This window comes from Mytilus edulis, chromosome 8, assembly GCF_963676685.1.
Source record: "Mytilus edulis chromosome 8, xbMytEdul2.2, whole genome shotgun sequence".
Taxonomy (NCBI): Eukaryota; Metazoa; Mollusca; class Bivalvia; order Mytilida; family Mytilidae; genus Mytilus; species Mytilus edulis.
Genome location: NC_092351.1, coordinates 17,900,083 through 17,923,772, shown reverse-complemented (window position 1 = coordinate 17,923,772; position 23,690 = coordinate 17,900,083). Strand labels below are relative to the sequence as shown.

Here is a 23,690-nt window from a genome sequence, read left to right as displayed (position 1 = left end):
ATTTTTATTTTTATATTTCTTTAGAAATAAAGTAGTTATATGTTATCAAATAAAATTATATTACTTCATATAGATATTTTAATGCACACGAATATTAAGTGGATCCGGATCTTAATCAAACACATGACACATCATTTATAACGAGATATTTTCATATTTCATTAAGAATAAATTATAAACGGATATTTAAAAAAAAATCGCCAACGCGATATTTACTACATGTATGTATCGTTAACGTCAAACAGTAGAAAAATACCATTTATATTATTTGGCAAGATTTAAACTTTATTGTTAAAAATATCATACAGTTACACTATTTAAGTCGTTTAGGGAGCAGTTGTGGATACAAAAGTGTACTTGTATAAAAGATGAACAACTCCCAATTACAATAAACCGCCCGCTTTAGTAAAGCGAGTGGAATTATTAATACAGAAAAAAATGATTAAATCATAAGTGTATTTCTTGCATTTATTTTATTTCCCCCGTTGTGAAGAACACAGATTAACCATCATGGCAGCTTTACCTGCCCTGATGCAGACTCATTACATGTTATTGTACACATTTTATTCGTCGTCTGATTCTAACCCTTATAGTCCTAGCTTGACCACCGACAAACCAATCTTTTACAATCAGGGAAATATTATAGGCAATGATGTACACTTTTGGAATGGGAGAGATGTGTTGGTCACTTGTTTTGCAAGCAACCGATATTCCTTTCACAGTTGAAACTCATGAAACGTTACTTCAAATTGTAGCCGATGTCAATGGTCTCTTCTTACAGAGAACCGGTCGGGAACATAAGCTTTCCCCGGGAAACAGAATTCGTCTTTTATGTTATGGTTACAATCGCACCCGTCTTCTGGAATATCTGACGTTAGTGTTTCGATTACCAAAGATGAAACACATACATGTATACCTATTTCAAGAAACAAATATAATTATTTATGGGCCAAAACTTCCGCTTGCAGGTGGCTAAACAAATATAATTATTTATGGGCCAAAACTTCCGCTTGCAGGTGGCTATCTACTGAAATTTTGTGGCCGATAATGGAACCACAGGAGCAGTATTTCTCAGGACACAGACATTGTCACTGCATGCACACTCAGACATTGTCACTGCATTCACACTCAGACATTGTCACTGCATTCACACTCAGACATTGTCACTGCATTCACACTAAGACATTGTCACTGCATTCACACTCAAGTTGTAATATTGAACGAAGATAGGATATGTTATGTTGAGTGCAGATTTCTTTGGCATCAGCAATATTTGTTGATGAGGAATATAGGAAAAGAATGATCTTTTCCGACTGAGATGTTTTTGCTAGGCGACAAAATATATCCGAACAGATATCCATTATTGACACCTAATTACCTAAGACAAATCCCAGAATATGCAAAGGAAGTGTAGAAAATTAAATGGACATATTACACACTATAGAGTAGAGGTTGACCACGCCATCGGAGAATAAAAAAAACACATAAAGTTATGGGGACTTTGTGGCGGTTCACATTTGTTGTAACAATAAGTTTCTGCATGTGAAGACTTATTTACATGATAAAAGAATATAATTTCATTTTACTATGTATCTCATTTGGGTTTATTTTTTATTTTTATTTTGAGAGGACCCCTTGTTTTTCGTCAACTGTAATCGTAAGTCTAACAATAATCCTAGGTATAGACCTAGTTTCCGCAAATGTCTACTTGTCATAACTAAACTCATACGCTTGTTTATAAATAACATTTCTGGTGTAAAATAAAAATATAAATAATACCCAAAAAATAAGATTTGATGAAATTACAATCTATTTAAATATTTTTTCCAAGGTTGACTTTGGGAAAATGTAATATATACTCGATGTGAATAGTGAAGGACAGATGGGAACATACCAGAAATATTGATTTAAAAAAATGTACGCACTTGTCGATGATTCGTCTATACGACTGGGTAGAAAGTTACGGAACTATAGCGCAATTTAAAATATATACATGTATACATTAAACATAAGAAAAAAACATATATTTTGAATAAATTGGGGTAAAAGTTTTGTAAATAGACTAGTCCACGTATGCCAACAGTATGTAAGTATTCTGGATCACATTCGCAATTATATTAACTGTATAGTCTCTTGGATTGAATTTTTAGACATCCGTATTTTCCGGAAATAATCTAGACTTGTCCGTATTTTCACTACTGCTTACTATCTCTTCCTCGCCTGTCTATTACAAATGGATGCCACGACAAAACTGCACCTGTGGATATTGTGACAAATCACCGTCAAGTACGTTTCAAATCAATTATAAACTGTTAAATATATATACCGTTAATTCCGTTAACTTGAATTCCACGTTTATTCAACAAATACGAACTGTAATTGTTATTTCTATGAATTGAACTGCAAATTCTACTTTCGTTTTTGACTTGATATTCACGTTGCTTTGAACATTCATATATTTCTTTCGTGCATATTGTAAAATATTGTATTTTTATTTCTTTCAGTTTACCAAACAATACACGCTCTGTAAAACTGCTGTATCATTTCTGGTGGAATTATAATCTACAATCTTCACCCACAAGTTGTTATTCTTTGTAATTTGCCGAGATTGCGATACAGTCCCATGGTTATACTAGCTGAGTCAGGCTCAGCATAGTAAATTGACGACAACCTGTCTTTACATATCCAGACAAGGAACGACAACGTAGCAACGTACATACGTACATACCTTTACACTGACAGTGTAAACTCTTGTGTGAACTCGACAGCAACCTAACAAAGTTGAGTCAATATGGATCCCGGTCATGTGGAACAACAAGAAGAGATTCAGCCTCAAGAAGGAGATGTCCTTGAACTATTAGAAAATCCGTCTAATACATCACAGTCAGATGAAACTCCCGAGGCTAGGCGAGTACGTGACCTCACGGAAAAAGGACAAGGAGCTTTCACTGAAAAACGTGACAAGTTCTGTCAGGAACTAGAGGCTCTCTGGGCAGACATTGAATCCCAGTTATTGGAAGTAACAACGCCTCCTAACGATCTCCAGCAACTCCTAACATTCCAGGACAAACTTGTTAAAGCCTGTAATAATTATCGTAGGCTCACAGATGAATACCTAGACTTTCTGAAAAGGACCCGAACATTGGAGAGTCAAAAAGAAATTGATGCATGTAAACTCTCTTTGGATTTACGTCTGTCCAAAGTGGAGCTAGTTATGGAAAAACTACACGAGCATCGCCTCGCTCTTACAAAGGCTAAATCTACAAAAACAAAGACATCTAGAGGCAAGAAATCCTCACACAGTGGGAGCTCCCACGTCTCTGACATTTCAAGTCTTGCACGGAAGAAGCGTGCTAAAGCAGAGGCTGCCAGAACTCAGATAGCCTTTGCTGAAAAACAGGCCTTGCTCCTAAAGCAGGAGGCAATGATAGAAGAACATACTCTTTTCAAGCAAAATGAAATAAAGGCCGAGGCAGAACAAGAAGCCATCAGAGCAGAACAAGAAGCCATCAGAGCAGATCAAGAAGCCACAAGCAGAAAAGCCGAGGCGGAGCAAGAGGCTATACGTAGAAATGCTGAGGCTGCACACCAGAGAGCTGAAATGAAACGCGAGGCCATACGCAGGAAAACTTTAATGGAACAGGAGGCTGCACGTGCAACACGGGTAAAGGCCGAAATTAAAGCTGCTATGAACATTCTGGAAGCACAAAGAGAAGCTGAAGCCGCAGAAGCCGAGGCTCGTGTCCTAGAATACGACGGCAGCCAAGCATTTAGCGATCTTCCTGATGAAAAGGAAGACCCGCTCCAGCGTGTGCAAGATTTCGTCAATAAACTTCCTGTATCAACTGTTGTAAAGGAAGTAACAGGACCTCAAAAGAAAAAACAAATTCCTGTTAAGATCGAGCTGAGTCACGAAGCACCAGCGTTCGTGCCATCCGTGGCACTGAACTTACTGTCACAGACATCTGCTGTCTTGCCTTCCGATACTAAGTCACCGGAAGTTACCTCTATCCCAGATCTGGGATTAGTAACCGGCATACAAAAACTAGGCCTTTCAGATGAGATCCCTGCTGAACACCAAAAACAGGGTCTTAAAGAAGCGATCCCTGTCTTACGCACAAAACAAGACGTTATAGAAGAGATCCCTGTTTCACACCAAAAACAAGGCGTAATAGAAGAGATCCCTGTTGCACACCAGCAACAAATCAACCCAACATCGGAGATTACTAGATTTCTCTTGCGCAAGGACCTGCTTTTCTCCCGATTAACAAGCTTTAACGATCGGGCAGAATCCTTCCATACATGGAAAGCAAGCTTTAAAAACGTGACAGACGAGTTACAAGTATCTGACTCGGAACAGATTGATTTATTGATCAAGTGGCTCGGTCCCGAGTCTGCTAAACATGCCATAAGCATAAGAGCGTCGAACGCCAATAATCCTACAATAGGTATACAAAGATTATGGAAGAGGCTTGACGAGCGGTATGGTGCTCCAGAAATGTTGGAAGCCTCTCTCAGGAGTAAACTTGACAAATTCCCAACCTTGACGAATAAGGACAACGCACGTCTTTATGAACTGTCTGACATTCTATCAGAAATAGAATACCACAAGGAAAATCCCAAGCTGGGATGTCTGCTAGCTTATTTTGATTCACCGACCGGAATAAACCCTGTCATTGAAAAACTACCATATGGACTTCAGGAAAAGTGGATTACAAGGGCGTCTAGATACAAATCTAATCACGGCGTTGCCTTTCCTCCTTTTACAGAGTTATCTGCATTCATCAGTGAAATCAGTAGAATTAAAAACGATCCTGGATTAATCTTTGGGTCAAAAGTCACACCAAATACAAAAGGTGCTGCGCCAAGGTTCACGTCTTACCCCAAGACTAAAGTTGGTACTCATAAAACAGCGGTTGAGCAACAATCCGGAGACGCCAGCAGACAAGGTCTTTGTATTCTGCACAATACAAAGCATTCCTTAAATGAATGTCGAGCGTTCCGAGCCAAATCAATAGAGGAACGCAAAGGTCTTTTGAAAGAAAATAATGTCTGTTACAAGTGTTGTGATTCTACCAAACACAGAAGCCGGGAATGCAACGCACGCATAAGTTGTAAAGAATGTGGAAGTAAACAACACACTACCGCACTTCACATCACTAGACCACAGCAACCTGCAAGTTCTCAGTCTAGCTCGCCTAAGCAAGCCTACGGCGGGGAGCCTATAGAATCGACTGAAACTAAGGCAACCTCCGTTAACTCTACCTGTACTGAGATCTGCAAAGATACATATAGCGGGAAATCTTGTGCTAAAATACTGCCTGTGAATGTTTATCACAAAGATAACCAGGACAAAGTTATTCGCATGTACGCCATCATTGATGACCAAAGCAACCGGTCACTAGCATCGCCCGAATTCTTTAATCTTTTCGACGTCAAAGATAAACCGGAGAACTATACTTGCTGTTACAAAATATTAGAAATTATTATAAATTAAGGAATGTATCTCCCTCATGCAAAGCTCTGATTCCTTTCACGAATTTGGCTATACTTTTTGGACCTTTTGGATTAAAGCTCTTCATCTTTTATATAAGCTTTGGATTTCAAATATTTTGGTCACGAGCATCACTGAAGAGACATGTATTGTCGAAATGCGCATCTGGTGCAAGAAAATTGGTACCGTTAATTTTATTATCAACATGCTCCGGCAAAGTAGTCACCTCCGGGAAAAGAGGAAGAGGTTTCATCATGGAATCAATCAACTGTAATGACAAGTTTGACCTTCCTGTACTGATTGAATGTGATCATATTCCAAATAATAGGGACGAAATTCCTACTCCGGAAGTCACAATGCATCACCCTCATCTAAAAGAACTCAGAGGAAGCATTCCACCATTAGACGAAAATTGCCAAATTCTTCTCCTAATTGGCAGAGACCTTATAGAGGCACACCACGTCCTTGACCAGCGCATAGGACCACCAAGAACTCCATATGCACAACAATTGAAACTTGGTTGGGTAGTGATAGGAGAAACCTGCATTAACAAGCAGCACGTACCCTTTGAATTAAATGTTAAAATAACCAACATTTTACCTACAGGACAACCTTCAACCTTTCAACCATGCACAAGCAAGTTTGACATCCGGGAAAATTATACAGACCCTGTAACGAAAGATTTACAATCGCCACTCTTTGAAAAAACAAAGGACGATGATAAGCCTGGACAGTCATATGAGGACAAAATGTTCATGAAGCAGATGGACAACGAATTTGTGAGAGACTCGGAAGGAAGTTGGGTAGCACCGTTACCGTTCCGAGTGCCAAGACAGCCATTGCCAAGCAACAGACCACAGGCTCTTCACCGTGCTAACATGCATGTTAGACGCCAGTCTGAATAGAAATCCAGTGAAGCGGGAACATTTTCTTACATTTATGAGTAAAATCTTAGATAATAATCATGCAGAGCTCGCTCCACCATTGCACGAACATGAGGAGTGCTGGTATTTGCCATTGTTTGGTGTTTATCATCCGAAGAAACCCGATCAGATAAGAGGTGTGTTTGATTCTTCCGCCAAATGTAACGGAGTTTCACTTAACAGCGTCCTGCTTACAGGTCCAGACTTGACCAATGATCTCTTGGGAGTATTGCTGCGTTTCAGGAAAGAAATGGTCGCAGTTACTGCAGACGTTCAACATATGTTTCACTGCTTTGTTGTCAGAAAAGACCACCGAAATTATCTGAGATTTTTATGGCATAAAGACAATGACCTACAGAAGAACCTTGTCGAATACCGCATGAGAGTTCATGTTTTCGGAAATAGTCCGTCACCCGCCGTTGCTACGCTTGGACTCAGAAAAGCAGCGCAAGCATCAGAACAAGAGTTTGGCAGTCACGTGACTAGCTTTGTTACAAGAGACTTCTATGTCGACGACGGTCTAACGTCATGTCCTACTAAAGAGGAAGCTGTTAAGCTCATGAAGGACACACAGCAAGCATTAGCAAAATATGGAAACTTACGCCTTCACAAGTTTGCCTCTAATTGTGCGGAAGTTATGTCTGCATTTCATGTCAGTGATTTGGCTTCAAATCTTAAAGATCTAGACTTAGAATGCGACAGCAAACCCCTACAACGTAGTCTTGGTCTCAGCTGGGACGTAAACACTGATAACTTCTTATTTCAATTATCATCAGAAAACAAACCGATCACTCGGAGAGGAATTTTATCAACGATAAACAGTCTCTACGATCCTCTAGGATTTTTGGCTCCGGTGATTATACAAGGGAAACTCCTATTACGGAAAATAGTATCAGAAACCGTCGATTGGGACCAACCTCTCTCTGATGAGACAGCAGATGAGTGGAAATCTTGGAGAGACACTCTAATTGCTATCGAAACATTGCGCATTCCACGTACTTACGTGCCGTATCTCAGCAAAACCGCCACAAAGGAGTTACATGTATTCTCTGATGCATCAGAAAAAGCCATAGCAGCTGTTGCATATCTACGCACCACCGACAGTAGTGGCGAACTAAACACAGGTTTCATTCTTGGGAAAGCTAAAGTTGCACCAACAAGTGGTCATCCTATTCCACGCCTTGAACTATCTGCTGCAGTATTAGCAGTCGAGATAACACAGACCATCATGGATAATTTAGATTTACATATAGACACCGTAAAATTCTACACAGACAGTAAAGTAGTCCTAGGCTACATCAGTAACGAGACAAGAAGGTTCTTTATCTATGTCGCCAATCGAGTAGAGAAAATAAGGAAATTTAGCTCTCCAAGTCAATGGAATTATGTACCAACTAACCGTAATCCCGCAGACTCGGGAACAAGGTCCGTACCAGCCCATGAAATTCACAGCAGTGAATGGTTATTGGGACCAAAACAACTTCTTTCCTCAGAACAGAAGAATTCTGAGGACATATACCAACTTATAGATCCAGAAGAAGATGGAGAAATCCGTGCTACTGTTAACGTTGCAAAAACATTTTCCACACCTGGGCATAAAGGTATAGGAACTGATAGATTTAATCGATTCTCCAACTGGACAGGACTTGTGCGAGCGATAGCCTTCTTGGAACGTTTTTCCCGTTTACACGGGTCAAAACAGGCATCATCAGTGACTACTCTGGATAGTTTTTCGAACGCCGAAAATTTCATCTTAATATCTGCACAACATGAAATTTATGGAGATGAAATAGATTGTATAAAACGTCAGACACAAATTAATAAGCGGAGCCCGATAGCTTACCTCAATCCGTTTTTGGACGAACTAGGACTATTACGAGTAGGAGGCCGTATTGCCAAATCTGACTTAGACCTCCTTGAAAAGAAACCATTGATCGTCCCTGGACGCCATCATATAGCGACATTATTAGTTCGACACTACCACAACAAGATAAAACATCAAGGTCGCCATTTCACAGATGGAGCGATTCGATCCGCAGGATATTGGATCGTAGGAGCAAAACGCTTGATATCATCTATTATTCACAAATGTGTGACATGCCGCAAACTCAGAGGAAAAACCGAGTATCAAATCATGTCTGATTTGCCAGAGGACCGTCTTGAACCTTCACCTCCGTTTACTAACGTTGGAATAGACACCTTTGGACCCTGGACAATTGTTTCACGTAAAACACGTGGTGGATACGCCAACTCAAAACGTTGGGCAATTTTATTCACATGCTTAGTGACAAGAGCTATTCACATCGAATTAATCGAGGAAATGAGTTCTTCAGCCTTCATAAACGCTGTCAGGAGATTCGCCGCTATAAGAGGCCAAGTTAAGATTTTCCGATCTGACCGTGGAACGAACTTTATCGGCGCAATCGACGATTTAAAGATTGACTCAATCAACGTTGAAGATGGACCCTTCAAGAACTTTCTGTACAATTCTGGTACAACTTGGATCTTCAATCCGCCGCATTCGTCCCACATGGGTGGAGCCTGGGAAAGAATGATTGGTATCACCAGGAGAATTCTTGATTCTATGCTTCTTAACGCAGCCGGAAGAAGCCTAACACATGACGTGCTCAACACACTAATGGCAGAAGTTTCAGCAATAGTGAACTCTAGACCTCTGGTACCGGTATCAACAGATCCAGAGAATCCGTTGATATTAACTCCGGCTATGTTATTGACACAGAAACCGACTACATATTCACCTCAGATCATCTTGGAGAATTCGATAAACGAGATCTATGTCTTGCCGAATGGAGACGAGTACAGGCTCTTGCCAGTGTTTTCTGGTCCCGTTGGAGGAAGGAATACCTGCCGTTACTACAACAACGACGAAAATGGACCGAAGATCGCCGTGATCTCATCGAAGGAGACGTCATTCTTCTAAAGGACAAAAACATTTGCCGTACCCAATGGCCCGTTGGAATTATAGTGAACTCATTTAAAAGTTCAGACGAACATGTCCGAAAAGCAGAAGTGCGAGTAATCGTTAAAGGGAAATTCCGCGATTTTTTACTTATCATCTAATTATGTTCATCTTAACATAAAAAACACATTTGCAAAGTTTTAAATTTATATTCCTTCTAATAACGGAGAAAATCAAGTATCTCTAACTTTTTTGGTTGAATTCTCGAGTGGGTCGTGACGTAAAATTAGCCCGATTTATTGAATTCTGGGAAAAAATAAAATCTGTTTAACTCTTATAGCTTATCGACAATATACGTAATTAAAAGCGCACAGCTGACGAATGGTCGTAGTTATTAACCACAATATAATAATGAACGAAAATGAATATGCATATACCGTTTTGTATTGATTGAATTAAACTCCTATAAAATTATCTCTAGTAAATGTTTTTGAATAAATTTAATTAATTATTGTTGAGATTTTATTCCTAAAATATTTATTGAACATTTTTACTGATAAATAACTGAAAATATTTCAGTTCTATTTATCGTTATTGTTTTGATAATCATTTCAATGCAACTAATGTGTGAGCAGAGTGTGTATATTATTTTGTAAAGGTCACTGTATTTTTCTCGGCTTGAGGTCAATTCGTTTACCTTGTAGCTATTTAGCCGCAGGTGTGAGTTCAAGCGTACACAGGTATAAATGTTGTTATTTGGAGAGGATAAACAGAAAGGATTAGAAAGAGTATGATGTCACGATGTTAATACACTTAGATTTTATAGCTATAAATACGTTACCATCATAAATTCTGAGTGTAACCCCAATTGCGTCATAGGTCAGATGGAAAATCCCTACTAAAAATAACGTACTCTCACTGGTCCGGACATATACCCCTGTTTGCCCATATTCTTCCATTCAATTTCCATCTGCGACATCGGTCACACGTGCACATCAAGTTTTACAGATTCAACAGAGAAGTGTTTAGTTTGTTTTGAATAGCTTAATTGCTTTTCATATATATTGTGTATTTTATTGGAAATATATTCCCTTGTTTGTTTAAATTTCTAAACAAATTATTTGTGTTTTTTTTACTAAAGTAAAATTTATTATGGACTTTAATTTGAATAGTCCGTATGTAAGTATTCCTGGTTCGGACTATCTCTTAGATGGGTCACTACCTTTAAGTCCCCCCAAACTACCAGTACATTGACCGGAGTTTCGACAACGGTGTCTGGTAATGCTACCTATCCGACCCTTTCACAAGGTTCGGCCATGCATTTTTTGGGGGGGGGGGGGGGGGGGTACCTACGTCAACTTCGGTGACTCATACTTTATCTAGGCCTGTTAATTCAGCGGGTACTATTAGTTCTGTCCCAGGTACAGCTATGGGCTTGAACTTGCCAGGTTCTAGACCCCCATTATCCTATTGTGGGTATATGCTTCCCAACACGGGCACACAACCTTTACCCTCATGGTCTCAGCCACCTTGGCCACAGTCTTACCCTTATGGTGGGTTTATGCCAAACCAACCTGGTTTTTGGCCTTATAGGGACAATTTCTATGGTCCCCCTTCTGGGGTAGCTACTGCACCACCTTTAGCTCCTGCTCTACCCGTAGCAGTATCTTTGACTTCTGCAGTAGCTCCTTCTACCACCGTACCTGACTCTCAAGCTTCTAGTTCTTCTCATGGTACTCAGGTTTCTGATCATGCATCACCTTTGGATGGTTTACAGAAGTTACTTTTGGACTTTGGTGAGTCTTTCAAGGCTGAATTTAGCACTCTATCCAGTCGTATGACTCTACTGGAGAATATAGTTTCTTCTCATCAACCTTCTCCAGCTAAGTCTGTAGAATGTGATGAGAGGGAGGATGACGAGCTTTCTGTTTCCCCTGGGAGTCATGAAAGGGCTTTCCTCACTGATGAGGATGTTGAAAGTTCTTCTTCTCCCAAGGTATCGAAGACGGCCCCTGAGCCTTCTTCTAAGTCAGCTCAACAACCTCCCACCAAGGAGACTGAGGATCCTCCTTCCTTGAAGGATCTTGGGGATAAGGTGTATACCTTGATGAGGGATGAAGCACATATCCCTTTTGCCTCTCCTTCCAAGCCGAAGAAACCTTCTTCAACTTTTGAAGCTTCCTGTGGTATTTCTCCGGATACTGTGACTTCTCACAATTCTTTTCCTGAATCTGGCCATATGGTTTTTGCTTTACAATTTATTAATGAAGGTATCGCTAATTCTGCTAGTGAAAAGGTTGCTAATAACAATATCTCAGGATTTGGAATGTCATCCTTTTCTGATCAGGTTAAGTACAAGGATTTTGATATCTTTGATTCTTCACTGGGTAGACTTGTTCCCAATTGTGACAAATCTATGTCATCTTTATTGGGAAAAAAGCCAGTAGATGGTCTTCGTCTCACTCAACCTGTTTGGTCAAAGACTGAGAATCTCCTTCGTAGTGCTTCTCAAGTTCTTGGCACAGCCGAACATTTTCTAGCTGCAAACGGACATTTGCTTAACAGCGAAGATTCGGTTGTTCCAGCAGAAGTACGATCCTTCTTACTTCAACTGGATAAAGCTTTAGGTTCATCTCAGTTGCTTTTAATGGGTTCTATTGCTAATTGCACCCTATCTAAAAGAGCAGAGTTTCTTGAAAACATTTCTATCGCTGAGCCTTTGAAAGATTCTTTACTGAAATCTCCACTCTCTGACAAGATGTTTGGTTTACCCTTACAGCGGGTTCAAGAGGAACTCAGCAAAAACCCTCCTCCAGTCAAAGTTAGTGTACAAGTTACTAATGGCAAGAGGTCGGTTAATGCTACATCTAGTTCTACTAGTACTTCTGCTTCAGGTGGTCCTCCTTCTTCTGCTAAGAAAAGGAAGAATAACTACGGCAAACCGCAGAACAAACCCAATAACTCAGGAAAAAGCTCAGGTAAGCCTTCTGGTGGTTTTAAGGGTTCCAAGAAACCTGGGTCTAGTACCTAGGTTCTTGCCCCCTCGTACGTTATTGACAGCTTCCCCAGGGGAAAATTTACAACAAGTTCCTCAAAAATCAATACCAGTAGGGGGAGGTTAAGTTTTTTCCTAAATCAGTGGAAGAAAATTACCTCAGACTGTTATGTGCTGTCAATAATTCGAGGGGGATTAACACTTCAGTTCAAGAACCCACCTCCTCTGTCTGCAGTTCCAATAAGTTTGTCTCATACTCAAGACCCAGTAAAGTGTCAACTTCTATCAGTAGAAGTGGACACAATGTTACAAAAAGCTGCAATAGAGGAGGTGTCGATCTTAACTCTGTCTCCGGGATTTTATTCCCGTCTTTTTCTGGTTCCAAAGAAGACTGGAGGAATGAGGCCGGTCATAGACCTATCTATTCTGAACAAATTTCTTATTGTTCCCCACTTCAAAATGGAAACAAACAGATCCATCAGGGCTTCAATCCTTCCAGGAATGTGGACTACTTCTCTGGATCTTTCAGACGCGTATTTCCACATTCCCATTTCCCAAACTTACAGGAAATACCTTCGCTTCGTTTGGAACAACAAAGTTTTCCAGTTCAAGGCTCTCCCTTTTGGCCTGTCTACAGCCCCTTTGGCTTTTACCAAAATCATGCAGGCAGCTATAGCTCACCTACATTCCCTGTCTATTCAGATTCATTCCTACCTGGACGATTCCCTTCTCAAGGAATTTTGCCCAATCAAATTGAGGGTTCAGACAGATTTGGTCATCAATTGTTTTCTGTCCCTAGGTTTCCTTATCTCTTGGAAAAAGTCAGAGATAATTCCGTCTCAAGACTTTGTTTTCCTGGGAGAACATTTCCTAACCAGTGTAGGCCTAGTCCTCCCACCAGAGGAGAAATTTACAAAACTATGTCAGAAAATACATTTATTCCTGACGGTTCAATCAGTCACAGCACGTCAATTCTTGCAACTTCTGGGTCTATTGAACTCTCTGGCAGATGTAATTCCGTTGGGACGACTTCACATTCGTCCGCTTCAGTTTTATCTGCACAAGTTATGGATTGCAGCTTCACAAGAATGGGAAGCATTGATTCCAATCACTCAGCCTTTATTTCCACACCTTCAATGGTGGTTAGTACGGGAAAATGTAATGAGGGGCCTATGTCTGTTCCCTCAAGTTCCCAGTCTAACATTATTCACAGATGCCTCCACCCTCGGTTGGGGAGCATATCTGGAGGGTCTTACAATCTCGGGAGTCTGGAGTCCAGATCTTTTGGAAGAGCATATCAATGTATTGGAAATGAAAGCAGTTCTGTTTGCACTGAATCATTTCCAAATGTCTCTAAAGAATCAGTCTGTCATTCTGGCCACGGACAACACAACAGTTGTAGCTTATCTCAAGAATCAGGGAGGAACTCATTCACCTTCTCTTTATCAGATAGCCAGAGACATTCTCCTTCTGTGTTTTCAACTCCAGGTTCATCTAGTGGTGAGACATATTGCGGGGCACCTCAATATTCTAGCCGACACTCTATCCAGATCCCTTGCTCCAGTAAACACGGAGTGGGAACTACTTCAAGTAGTTTTCAAAGCTGTGACTCTTCATTGGGGGTCACCTCAGATAGATCTGTTTGCGACCAGTCTCAATCACAAACTTCTAACATTTGTGTCTCCGGTTCCGGATCCAAAATCTTTTGCGGTAGACGCAATGAGCCTATCTTGGAAAGGAATGTTCGGGTACGCCTTCCCTCCTTTCAGGTTTCTCTCCCCAGTACTTCAGAAAATAGCAGGGGAAAATTGCAAGATCATAGTTATTGCTCCAGCATGGCCAAAACAGTCTTGGTTTCCAGACCTTCTGCGCCTTTCATGTGCTTGTCCTCTAGTTCTACCTCTGAGACCAGACCTTCTGTCTCAAATCAAGGGCAAGGTTCTTTATCAAAATCCAGAAAAACTTCATCTACACGCCTGGCTTCTCTCAGGGTTAGCCTCAGAAAGAGAGGTTTTTCTGAAGGAGCAACCAAGCATCTCACAAAGTCTGTCAGAGACTCCACTAGCATTGTCTATGATGCAAAATGGTCAATCTTCTCAGATTGGGGTAGTGAGCGGGAAATTGATCCTTTCCAAGTCACTGTACAACAATTAGCAGACTTTCTAGTTTTTCTTTTTGAATCCAAAGGATTATGTCCCTCTACTATTAAGGGATATAGATCAGCTATCTCAAGAACTATTCATATTTCTGTTGGCCCAGATTTTGGAATCAATGAGCATATTTCTCTTTTGGTTCGTAGTTTTAGTCTTGAAAGACCAAGACAAAAAACTTTAGTTCCTAAGTGGGACCTTGGACTAGTTTTATCCTTTTTAAAACTTCCTCCTTTTGAACCAGCAGAAACAATAGATTTAAGGTTTCTTTCCTATAAATGCTGTTTTCTTTTAGCTTTGACTTCTGGACGGAGAAGGAGTGAAATCCATGCCTTCTCTATTTCTGATGCTTGCCTTCGATTTAACAGGGATAAATCTTCTGTTACTCTTTTAACGGATCCTGCTTTTTTGGCAAAGAATCAGATTCCAGATAAGGGTGCAGAACCAGTTGTGATTCCTGCACTCCCTAGCGATTCTATTTCTGTACTTTTATGTCCAGTAAGAATCCTTTCTATTTATCTGGAAAGAACGTGTAGTTTACGTTCTGTTTCTAACTCAAGACTCTTTATTCCTATTAAAAAAGGAATCTCAGATCTTTCTGTTAAAACTATTTCTACTTGGATATGCAAATGCATATCTTTAGCTTATGGTTCTTCTAAGGCAGAACTTTTAAATAGTTTTAATGTTAAAGCCCATGATGTTAGGGGTATCTCTACATCCTGGGCTCTGTTTAACAGTGCATCTTTAGAAGAGGTACTGTCTGCAGGTTTCTGGAGAAATGAGAACTCTTTTATATCTCACTACCTCCAATCTATGGCTACTTTTGCCGAGAGTTTATACTCTCTTGGACCTATAGTTTCAGCACAAAGATTGAACTTTCCTCCTGTTTCTTCTGTTACAGGGGATTCAGCTTTACGTTAGATTCTGTTACTCAGAATTTATGATGGTAACGTATTTATAGCTATAAAATATTCAAATTTTAAAGTAAATTTGGATTTTATTAGATAAATACTTACCATCATAAATTATAGGTCCCACCCACCTCCCCTTCATCCCCTTTCCTTATGTTTCTGTCTTGAGGAAATTGAATGGAAGAATATGGGCAAACAGGGGTATATGTCCGGACCAGTGAGAGTACGTTTATTTTTAGTAGGGATTTTCCATCTGACCTATGACGCAATTGGGGTTACACTCAGAATTTATGATGGTAAGTATTTATCTAATAAAATCCAAATTTACTTTAAAATTTGAATATTTAATACACGATGAGAATAAAGATTCAATAATTAAATTGTGTAAATTAATTAAAAATATAATTCAGATTCGTAAATCCGAAAATGTATAAAAATAATAGGAAACAATTTTTGATTACTCTCTTAGCGGCAATTGGCGTAAAGATTCAAATATGAAGTAAAAATTAGTAGTTTTTATCTTTAATAAAAACTAAATGCAATATTACCCAATTTGATATACCATTGTACATCTGTTTGATATCATTGACTTTACCGGAATTTCTTAACTTGTATTCAAATGTGGCTGTGTTTAAATGCTAATAAAACTATTGCAATTTTAAAGTTTTTAATTGACAAAAAAATACAACATACATGATTTTTTTTTAATTTCTTTTTAACATTTTATTCTTACATAATTAAATTCATTTGACAATCATTTACACGAACTTTTTGTGAAAAAATACCAATTATCTAAGCTAAGGCATTATTTTTTTTCAGGATTTTTGAGGATTTTTTTTTAATTCTATGATAATATTTGTGCAATGTTGAACATGATAGCCGTCATTAATCCAAATAAGTCATACAGTAGTTGTAATAAAAGTTATATCTTAGTCATGCATAACTGATATTGACGAATTTAGAATAGTTCGTCCATACATCGTTGTTCTTGAAACAATCATTATTAGTATACATGTAAGTTTCCTGACGTATAAGAGCCATTGAGGATGAGCTCCAGAGAAAGCAGACTAGTAGCGTTTCGTTCGTTCGTTTGTTGGGAAAGGAGAGGAAATGCAACCGCTTGTACAGATAAACGACAGAATTACCATACAAGCATTTATAATCAACACAATCAGAAACAGTTCCTATTGTTAGGCGGGGAATATGAAGGCTTTCAAGAATGAACAAGTGACATGTCTAACTCGAACAGTTGGAAAATGGACTATCGACATCGACCGCTTGTTCTTGATATTTGAAATTGTATGCATATATACGTCTACGTTTATGATAGTGATGAGTTCTTGTGTCTGACAAAAACTAAATTCCTTCATGGTTATATCTTGCCATACGTTTATATTGGTTTGTAAGGTGATTACTCAAAATCGTTATTTGAAAATCCTGTTTGTGAGATGTATATTCATTTCAATACAGAAATTTCGTCTATATATTTCACAAGTGTATAACACGGAGAAGCTCTGACGTTCATTACTCCCATTTTGTTTCGGTGTGAACCATCGATGTTGACAGCAATATCAAAGAATAAGATGATGTATAGAAAGAACTGTGGGCGTCATGTGGCAAATATTACATGCATATCGGACAATGAGTTGTCAATCTGTATGAAAAGATTTCCAATATACCATATTATTGAGAAGGAATGTTTACATGCTATACTCTCGTACTAGTATTACAGGGTTCTTGTGGCGTTCACCTTAGACACACATCTTTTTAACGATGTTTAAAAAAAAAGACAGAACCAATTTAATGTCATATTTCCCTATTTTTTTAAATCGTATAACTAAAAGTCTTTCATCTGACAAGAATACCCCTATTTAGCGGACAAGTAATTTATTCTTTTTTTCTGTTATTGAATACCAAGAAAGAAAAAAAAATCCCGAAATTAATTTTAAACTTTGATACTCAAAAGTTTCCCAGCAAAATATTCACATCCCTTCGGGATAATTAGTGTTCGTCCAGTGGCATTTATAACAATTGTGATGACGAATTCCTTCCTTTGTTCGAGAATAATCTTATTTTACTATGTCATCAACTTCAATGAACAAAAGCAAAAGTTATACATCGACCTGTATTTAAACAAATTGGTTCGCTTCTTCTTCTGGTATACAATAGTCTATCGACATTCGATGATAACATACTGTTGGCATACGTGGACTTGTCTATTTACAACAATTTTACCCCTATTTATTCAAAATATATATTTTTTTCTTATGTTCAATGTATACATGTATATATTTTAAATTGCGCTATAGTTCCGTTACTTTCTATCCAGTCGTATAAACGAATCGTCGGTAAGTGCGTACATTTTGTTCCAAATTTCTGGTATGTTCCAATCTGTCCTTCACTTTTGACAATGAGTATATATTACATTTTCCCAAATTCACCCTCAGAAAAAATATTTAAATAGATTTTAATTTCATCAAATCATATATTTTGGGTATTATTTATATTTTTATGAATAATATTCTTTACACCAGAAATGTTATTTATAAACAAGCGTATGAGTTTGGTAATGACAAGTAAGACAGAGTAACTGTTGTATATTATACATCTTATAGTTCAAAATGGAAAGTTAAATGTTATCAGCCGTGTACACTGATCAATACCTGCAGAAGTGAAACGATGCGTGAACTTGCAAGCCCGACAGGAAATCGCTGGAATACCTGGACGTGTCACCTCACACCCCTCACAATACCTTTGGAAGTAATACCTTTAGCCATGCTGGTGATCAGAAGAGGGAAGATCAAAATTTATTTGAAAACAGTTTATTACTTTAAAGAATTATGAACAAATTAGATTTTCGAAAACAATTTTCACGGAACACTTATATATATGATTTCAACTTTGACTTTTTACCTAATTCCAATATTAACAGTTTAAAAACAACAGACCATGTTCATTTAAAAAAAATAAGAACATTTTCCGTATCAAGTTAATTTGTCAGATAAAACCAGGGGCGGATGCAGGAATTTTCGAAAGGGGGGGTGCTAACCCAGGGCACCCAGGGCAAAGGGGGGTGCAAAACATATGTCCCGATACAAATGCATTGATCGGCAAAAATAAAGGGGGGGTGCGCACCCCCCGGAACCCCCCCCCCCCCCTGGATCCGCCACTGAAAACAATCGTACGATTGACAAGATATTGACACGCAGTTACGACTACATCGGTTACTGTGGTTTTTGTCCTTTGTGGTTTATAGACATATCGGGACTTTTCATCGGGGAAGACGACAAAATGGCGGAATGCAGAGAATTGATACTCTAAATTTAAAATCGATGGTGATCTCTTATCTAACGGAATAAAACTTTAATATCTATAAATTTGAGCATTTCTATATAGAATGGACATAATATCAATTTTTGATTTTTTTGCGAAGTTTCCCTTTAATGGAAAAGCCGCAATCTACACACGCCCTATCGTGGACATGATTCTTCTCATAGAGAACAACCCTGCGTAACTATATGTAGATCTTTTGGATTTATATAGTGACATTCATATGTGTTATATCTTATGGTATATTTTGGATTTATATAGTGACATTCATATGCATGTGTTATATCTTATGGAATAGTGATATCAGGTAGATTTCAGACGGGGAGTATTCTGGATCACATTCGCAATTATATTAACTGTATAGTCTCTTGGATTGAATTTTTAGACATCCGTATTTTCCGGAAATAATCTAGACTTGTCCGTATTTTCACTACTGCTTACTATCTCTTCCTCGCCTGTCTATTACAAATGGATGCCACGACAAAACTGCACCTGTGGATATTGTGACAAATCACCGTCAAGTACGTTTCAAATCAATTATAAACTGTTAAATATATATACCGTTAATTCCGTTAACTTGAATTCCACGTTTATTCAACAAATACGAACTGTAATTGTTATTTCTATGAATTGAACTGCAAATTCTACTTTCGTTTTTGACTTGATATTCACGTTGCTTTGAACATTCATATATTTCTTTCGTGCATATTGTAAAATATTGTATTTTTATTTCTTTCAGTTTACCAAACAATACACGCTCTGTAAAACTGCTGTATCATTTCTGGTGGAATTATAATCTACAATCTTCACCCACAAGTTGTTATTCTTTGTAATTTGCCGAGATTGCGATACAGTCCCATGGTTATACTTGCTGAGTCAGGCTCAGCATAGTAATCATCGAATGTCGATAGACTATTGTATACCAAAAGAAGAAGACGAAGAAGAAGAAGAGAACCAATTTGATTTAGATACAGGTCGATGTTTAACTTGCTTTGGTTCATCGAAGTTGTGGACATAGTAAAATCACAGATTTATATTGACGTTACGCACGGTATTGGTGCCACTTAGCGTTACACGACGTTCCTAATAAAACAACGATTTTGACGTTGTTCCAAAAAATGTACGCACTTGTCGACGATTCGTTTATACGACTGGGTAGAAAGTTACGGAACAAGACGGAACAAGACTGAAAGTTATGGAACAAGACGGAACAAGACTGAAAAAGTTTCAAACGTTGACCTTATATTTTACTCATGTGAAAATGCCGCTTAAAGTACAGAGAATTTCGATGTTGCTTCTTTATATGTTTTTATTTTTTTCAAGCGGGTGCAAATGCAAAATTCCATTTAATTAAAATAATTTTTAATATTTGAAAAGAATTGTCTGCAACAGTAACACAAAATAACAATTTGATGTCTTGTAAAATGATTTAAATATATAAAAAAGATGTGGTATGATTGCCAATGAGACCACATTTCACAAGAGACCAAATTGTCACAAAAATAAACAACTATAGGTCACTGTACGGCCTTCAATAATGAGCAAAGTCCATACCGCATAGTCTGTTTTACAAGGCCCCGAAATGACAATGTAAAACAATTCAGTCGAGAAAACTAACTGCCTCATTCATGTTACAAAATGAACGAAAAAGTCTGTTTTGTATATTTTTTTACTTTTTTTTTTTTTATCTTCGAAATGTTTTAAAACTTTCAAATGTGAGGCTCTTATTTTATCAACACTTTAATTCTTGGACTATTATACTAACGTTAATATAATAGTCCCAGAATTTTATTTTTTATTTTTCTTAAACAGTGACATATATTGTAGGCAAATAATTAAGAAAATTCAGGTTATCAAGGAATTTTCACATTTTGTACATAAATCAGGCCGTTAGTTTTCTCGTTTGAATTGTTTTTACATTTATCATTTCGGGTCTTTTATAAATGACTACAAGGTTAGGGTTTTGCTCATTGTTGATTGCATATATAGAAATAAGATTGTTATGTATGCCACTGGACGAACACTAATTGTGAATATTTTGATGGGAAACTATTGAGTATCAAAGTTCCAAATTAATTTCGGGATTTATTTTCTTTCTCGTTATTCAATAACAGAAAGAAAAAAAATTGCTTGTCCGCTAAATAGGGATTTTCTTGTTAAACATCGTTAAAAAGATGTGTGTCTAAGGTGAACGCCACAAGAACCCTGTAATACTAGTACGAGAGTATAGCATGTAAACATTCCTTCTTAATGATATGGTTGTTTTGGAAATCTTTTCTTACAACTCATGTCGGCGCTAACATGTCCTTTAGTAGTTATTTTTTTTTTCCAAAAGTCTAATTTCACGTTTCCGCATTTTCGTGCATTACTTTTCCGAAATAAGTAGCGGCGTTTTTACGTTTCCGCAAATTGGTATTACTTTTCCAGAAAAAGAAATTACTATTCCGGAAAAAATTTAATTAAGGTATACCTGTTGATTGAAATAATAAAAAAATAAATATTTATTAAGTTAAAGGTCATCATAACAAAGTCTACAGTAGTACATATACATTCACCGTTTACTAGTTTTGTATTTTGGTCAAGAAAGAAGTCCATCTTTTCCTTTTCATATTTCTGAACGTTTTTTTTTTTAAAGTTAGAGTTATCATCTTTATGCAAAATTGAATGATTTCGTATACTAGTAGTATTACGTTTTCTGTGTCTCTTAGATTTTTTAAGAATACATTTTCGCATGCTTAAACATGATAAAGAAAGCACGTCAACTGTTGGACTCGTGAAAATATTTTTCAACTTTTTAAGGCTTTATCTGTGAGATCGAAATTGTCGAAAGATTCTTATGACAATTTTAATAAAAAGTGATGCAAGTACAAGGGACCAGACGATATGATATAATTGGCACTAGGGAATGAATTATAGAAGTAAACTATTTCAAAATAAATAATTCAGTATTTTATATTAATAACATCTTTAAGAATTACAAAATTTAAAGTTTTATCGACACGTGCCACGTTCAATATTGATTGCAATCTGTGTAATCGATTGAAATTCATGATCATTCAACCATGGATCGCTAATCACGCACGTGTGTACAAACAGTTTGACTATGAATATGTTTTTTCGGCGACTGTTTTTTCGTCATGTGTTTGGTATTTCAATTGGTTTATAAAACAAATTATGGATATCAATAGGTCAATCGGGAAAAAAAATATTCCATTTATCATAAAAAGCTTCACAAGTTCCAAGAAATGGTTTGACACGAAATAAAGATATGTATCTGCTTTTAAGCTATTCTATAAAATATATATATTATAACGTTACTTAAAACTGCGGAAAAAAAAACTGAACCATTTGTCGATAAAAAACGGACGAACGAAATTGTAAAAAATATATATTATCTTTAAAATTTTTTAGTATATTTATTCTAGTTTATAAATCAAAGGTTGATCACCAGCAGTATGTGTGCCTTACTAGTTTATAATGTCGTGGACTGTGATGTATGCTGCCACCTTCGAGACGTATTTGCTAACGGTTCATTAAAAAAGAGGGTCAGGATGGGGTCGATGAATAGTGAATAATGGGTTAAAAGTGCCGAATAAAGGAAAATAAATAACGACTACAGAAACATAGAGAAAAAGATAAGGAATAGAGAATGACGAAGTGCTTATATATATAAAGAACACAGAAAAAGACTGAACAATTATAGAATTAAGGACCCCCGTACAGGTCCTCATACAATTGACACATCTTATTTTCACACCTAGCAGTTTCTTGGTATATATGTTACAGTAAATAGGTGAAATTAGGAATTACATGTAATTACTAAAATTTAGGAATTACATGTAATTGCCGATGCACTTAGTAAATACAAGCAATTCCTAAAACGGCCCAGTAATTACCAGTAATTACTAATTTTAAAATGAATTTTTACACCTATTTACTAACTGTTAAAAGAATGTTGTAATATAGTCAACTGATCAAAAGTTATGGTAAAACTAACTAGAAAATCAGTACATACTCTTAAAAAAGGTTCAGCCTAAAAGTACCTTTTCGCTATAGGTGCATTAGCAACGAGATTTTAAGTTTTTTTTTTTTTTTTTAGCGAAAAGGTACATTTTAGGCTGATCACTTTTTACAAACTTTACTTGTGGATATTACCTTACGATCACAAGCTTCTGTCCAAGTTGGGTAGAAATCCAGGATAGTTTAGAGAGTTATTAAAATTGACCAAACTTTAACCACAGTGTGACTTTATAAGTAAAATACGGAAAAACTTGATTTTATATTTACAAAATTTACTTCTTTAAATTTATCTTTTGATCATAAACAAGCTTCTGTTCAAGTTTAGAAGAAATTCAGGATAATTTAAGAAAGTTATCAAAACTTTAAAAATCTTTAAACCACAGAGTGAATATTTGTGGACGCCGCTGGCGACGGAATTAATGTTGGTTCGCTATGTCTCGCTTTTGCTACAAAAGTTACAGGCTCGACAAAAAGGAAAAGAATGTCAACGTTGAAAGTAAAAGAAAAGGGATGGACAATTTAGTTGACTTATTCAATCCACAAAAAGATCCTTCTTATACAGGTAGAAACGATGATAACATTTTGTTGCAGGTATATGAGCTTCAGTTTGGAGGTCTTGAAATACTTATGAAAAAGAGAAACACAGAAACACGAAAATATGAAAATGTGACTCTTAACGCCATCAATTTGTAAAAATTTGTTTGTGAAGAATATCAGCTTCATCGCTAATGTCTGACAAAAGAAGTCGTAGTTAAACATTTTTTGTGAAAGGAATTTAACTCATGTCATTGGCCAAGTTGATATGCAAAGTATTTAATTTAACAAAATTATGAGATTTAAAGAATTACCAAGATTATTTAACCAAATTTGGCGTAATCTAATGTCTATCTTTAAAAAGGGCTGGCTAAGTTGCATATAAACTTCTAAAAAATGTATTTCTCAATATT

The 23,690-nt window shown here is 37.2% G+C and overlaps 4 protein-coding genes and 1 long non-coding RNA gene across 7 annotated transcripts in view; 4 read left to right on the top strand and 1 right to left on the bottom strand.

Moving 5' to 3' along the window:
* LOC139484982 (FHF complex subunit HOOK-interacting protein 1B-like) overlaps positions 1 to 23,690 on the bottom strand; it is a 626,211-nt gene that overhangs the window by 495,738 nt on the left and 106,783 nt on the right. The window lies entirely within an intron of this gene.
* LOC139483976 (uncharacterized abhydrolase domain-containing protein DDB_G0269086-like) lies at positions 2,088 to 5,497 on the top strand. Its single transcript, XM_071267694.1, has 2 exons — positions 2,088 to 2,286; positions 2,505 to 5,497. The coding sequence occupies exon 2, from the start codon at positions 2,792 to 2,794 to the stop codon at positions 5,495 to 5,497; it is 2,706 nt and encodes a 901-aa protein (XP_071123795.1). The 5' UTR covers positions 2,088 to 2,286; positions 2,505 to 2,791.
* On the top strand, positions 6,434 to 9,358 carry LOC139483975 (uncharacterized). Its single transcript, XM_071267692.1, has one exon. It carries the CDS (start codon positions 6,434 to 6,436, stop codon positions 9,356 to 9,358), a length of 2,925 nt encoding a protein of 974 aa, XP_071123793.1.
* LOC139483974 (uncharacterized) lies at positions 12,636 to 15,403 on the top strand. Its single transcript, XM_071267691.1, has 2 exons — positions 12,636 to 14,418; positions 14,778 to 15,403. The coding sequence occupies exons 1-2, from the start codon at positions 12,636 to 12,638 to the stop codon at positions 15,401 to 15,403; spliced, it is 2,409 nt and encodes an 802-aa protein (XP_071123792.1).
* Positions 18,977 to 20,009, top strand: LOC139484971 (uncharacterized). Its single transcript, XR_011655215.1, has 2 exons — positions 18,977 to 19,244; positions 19,463 to 20,009. It is a non-coding gene; the product is annotated as an uncharacterized lncRNA (long non-coding RNA).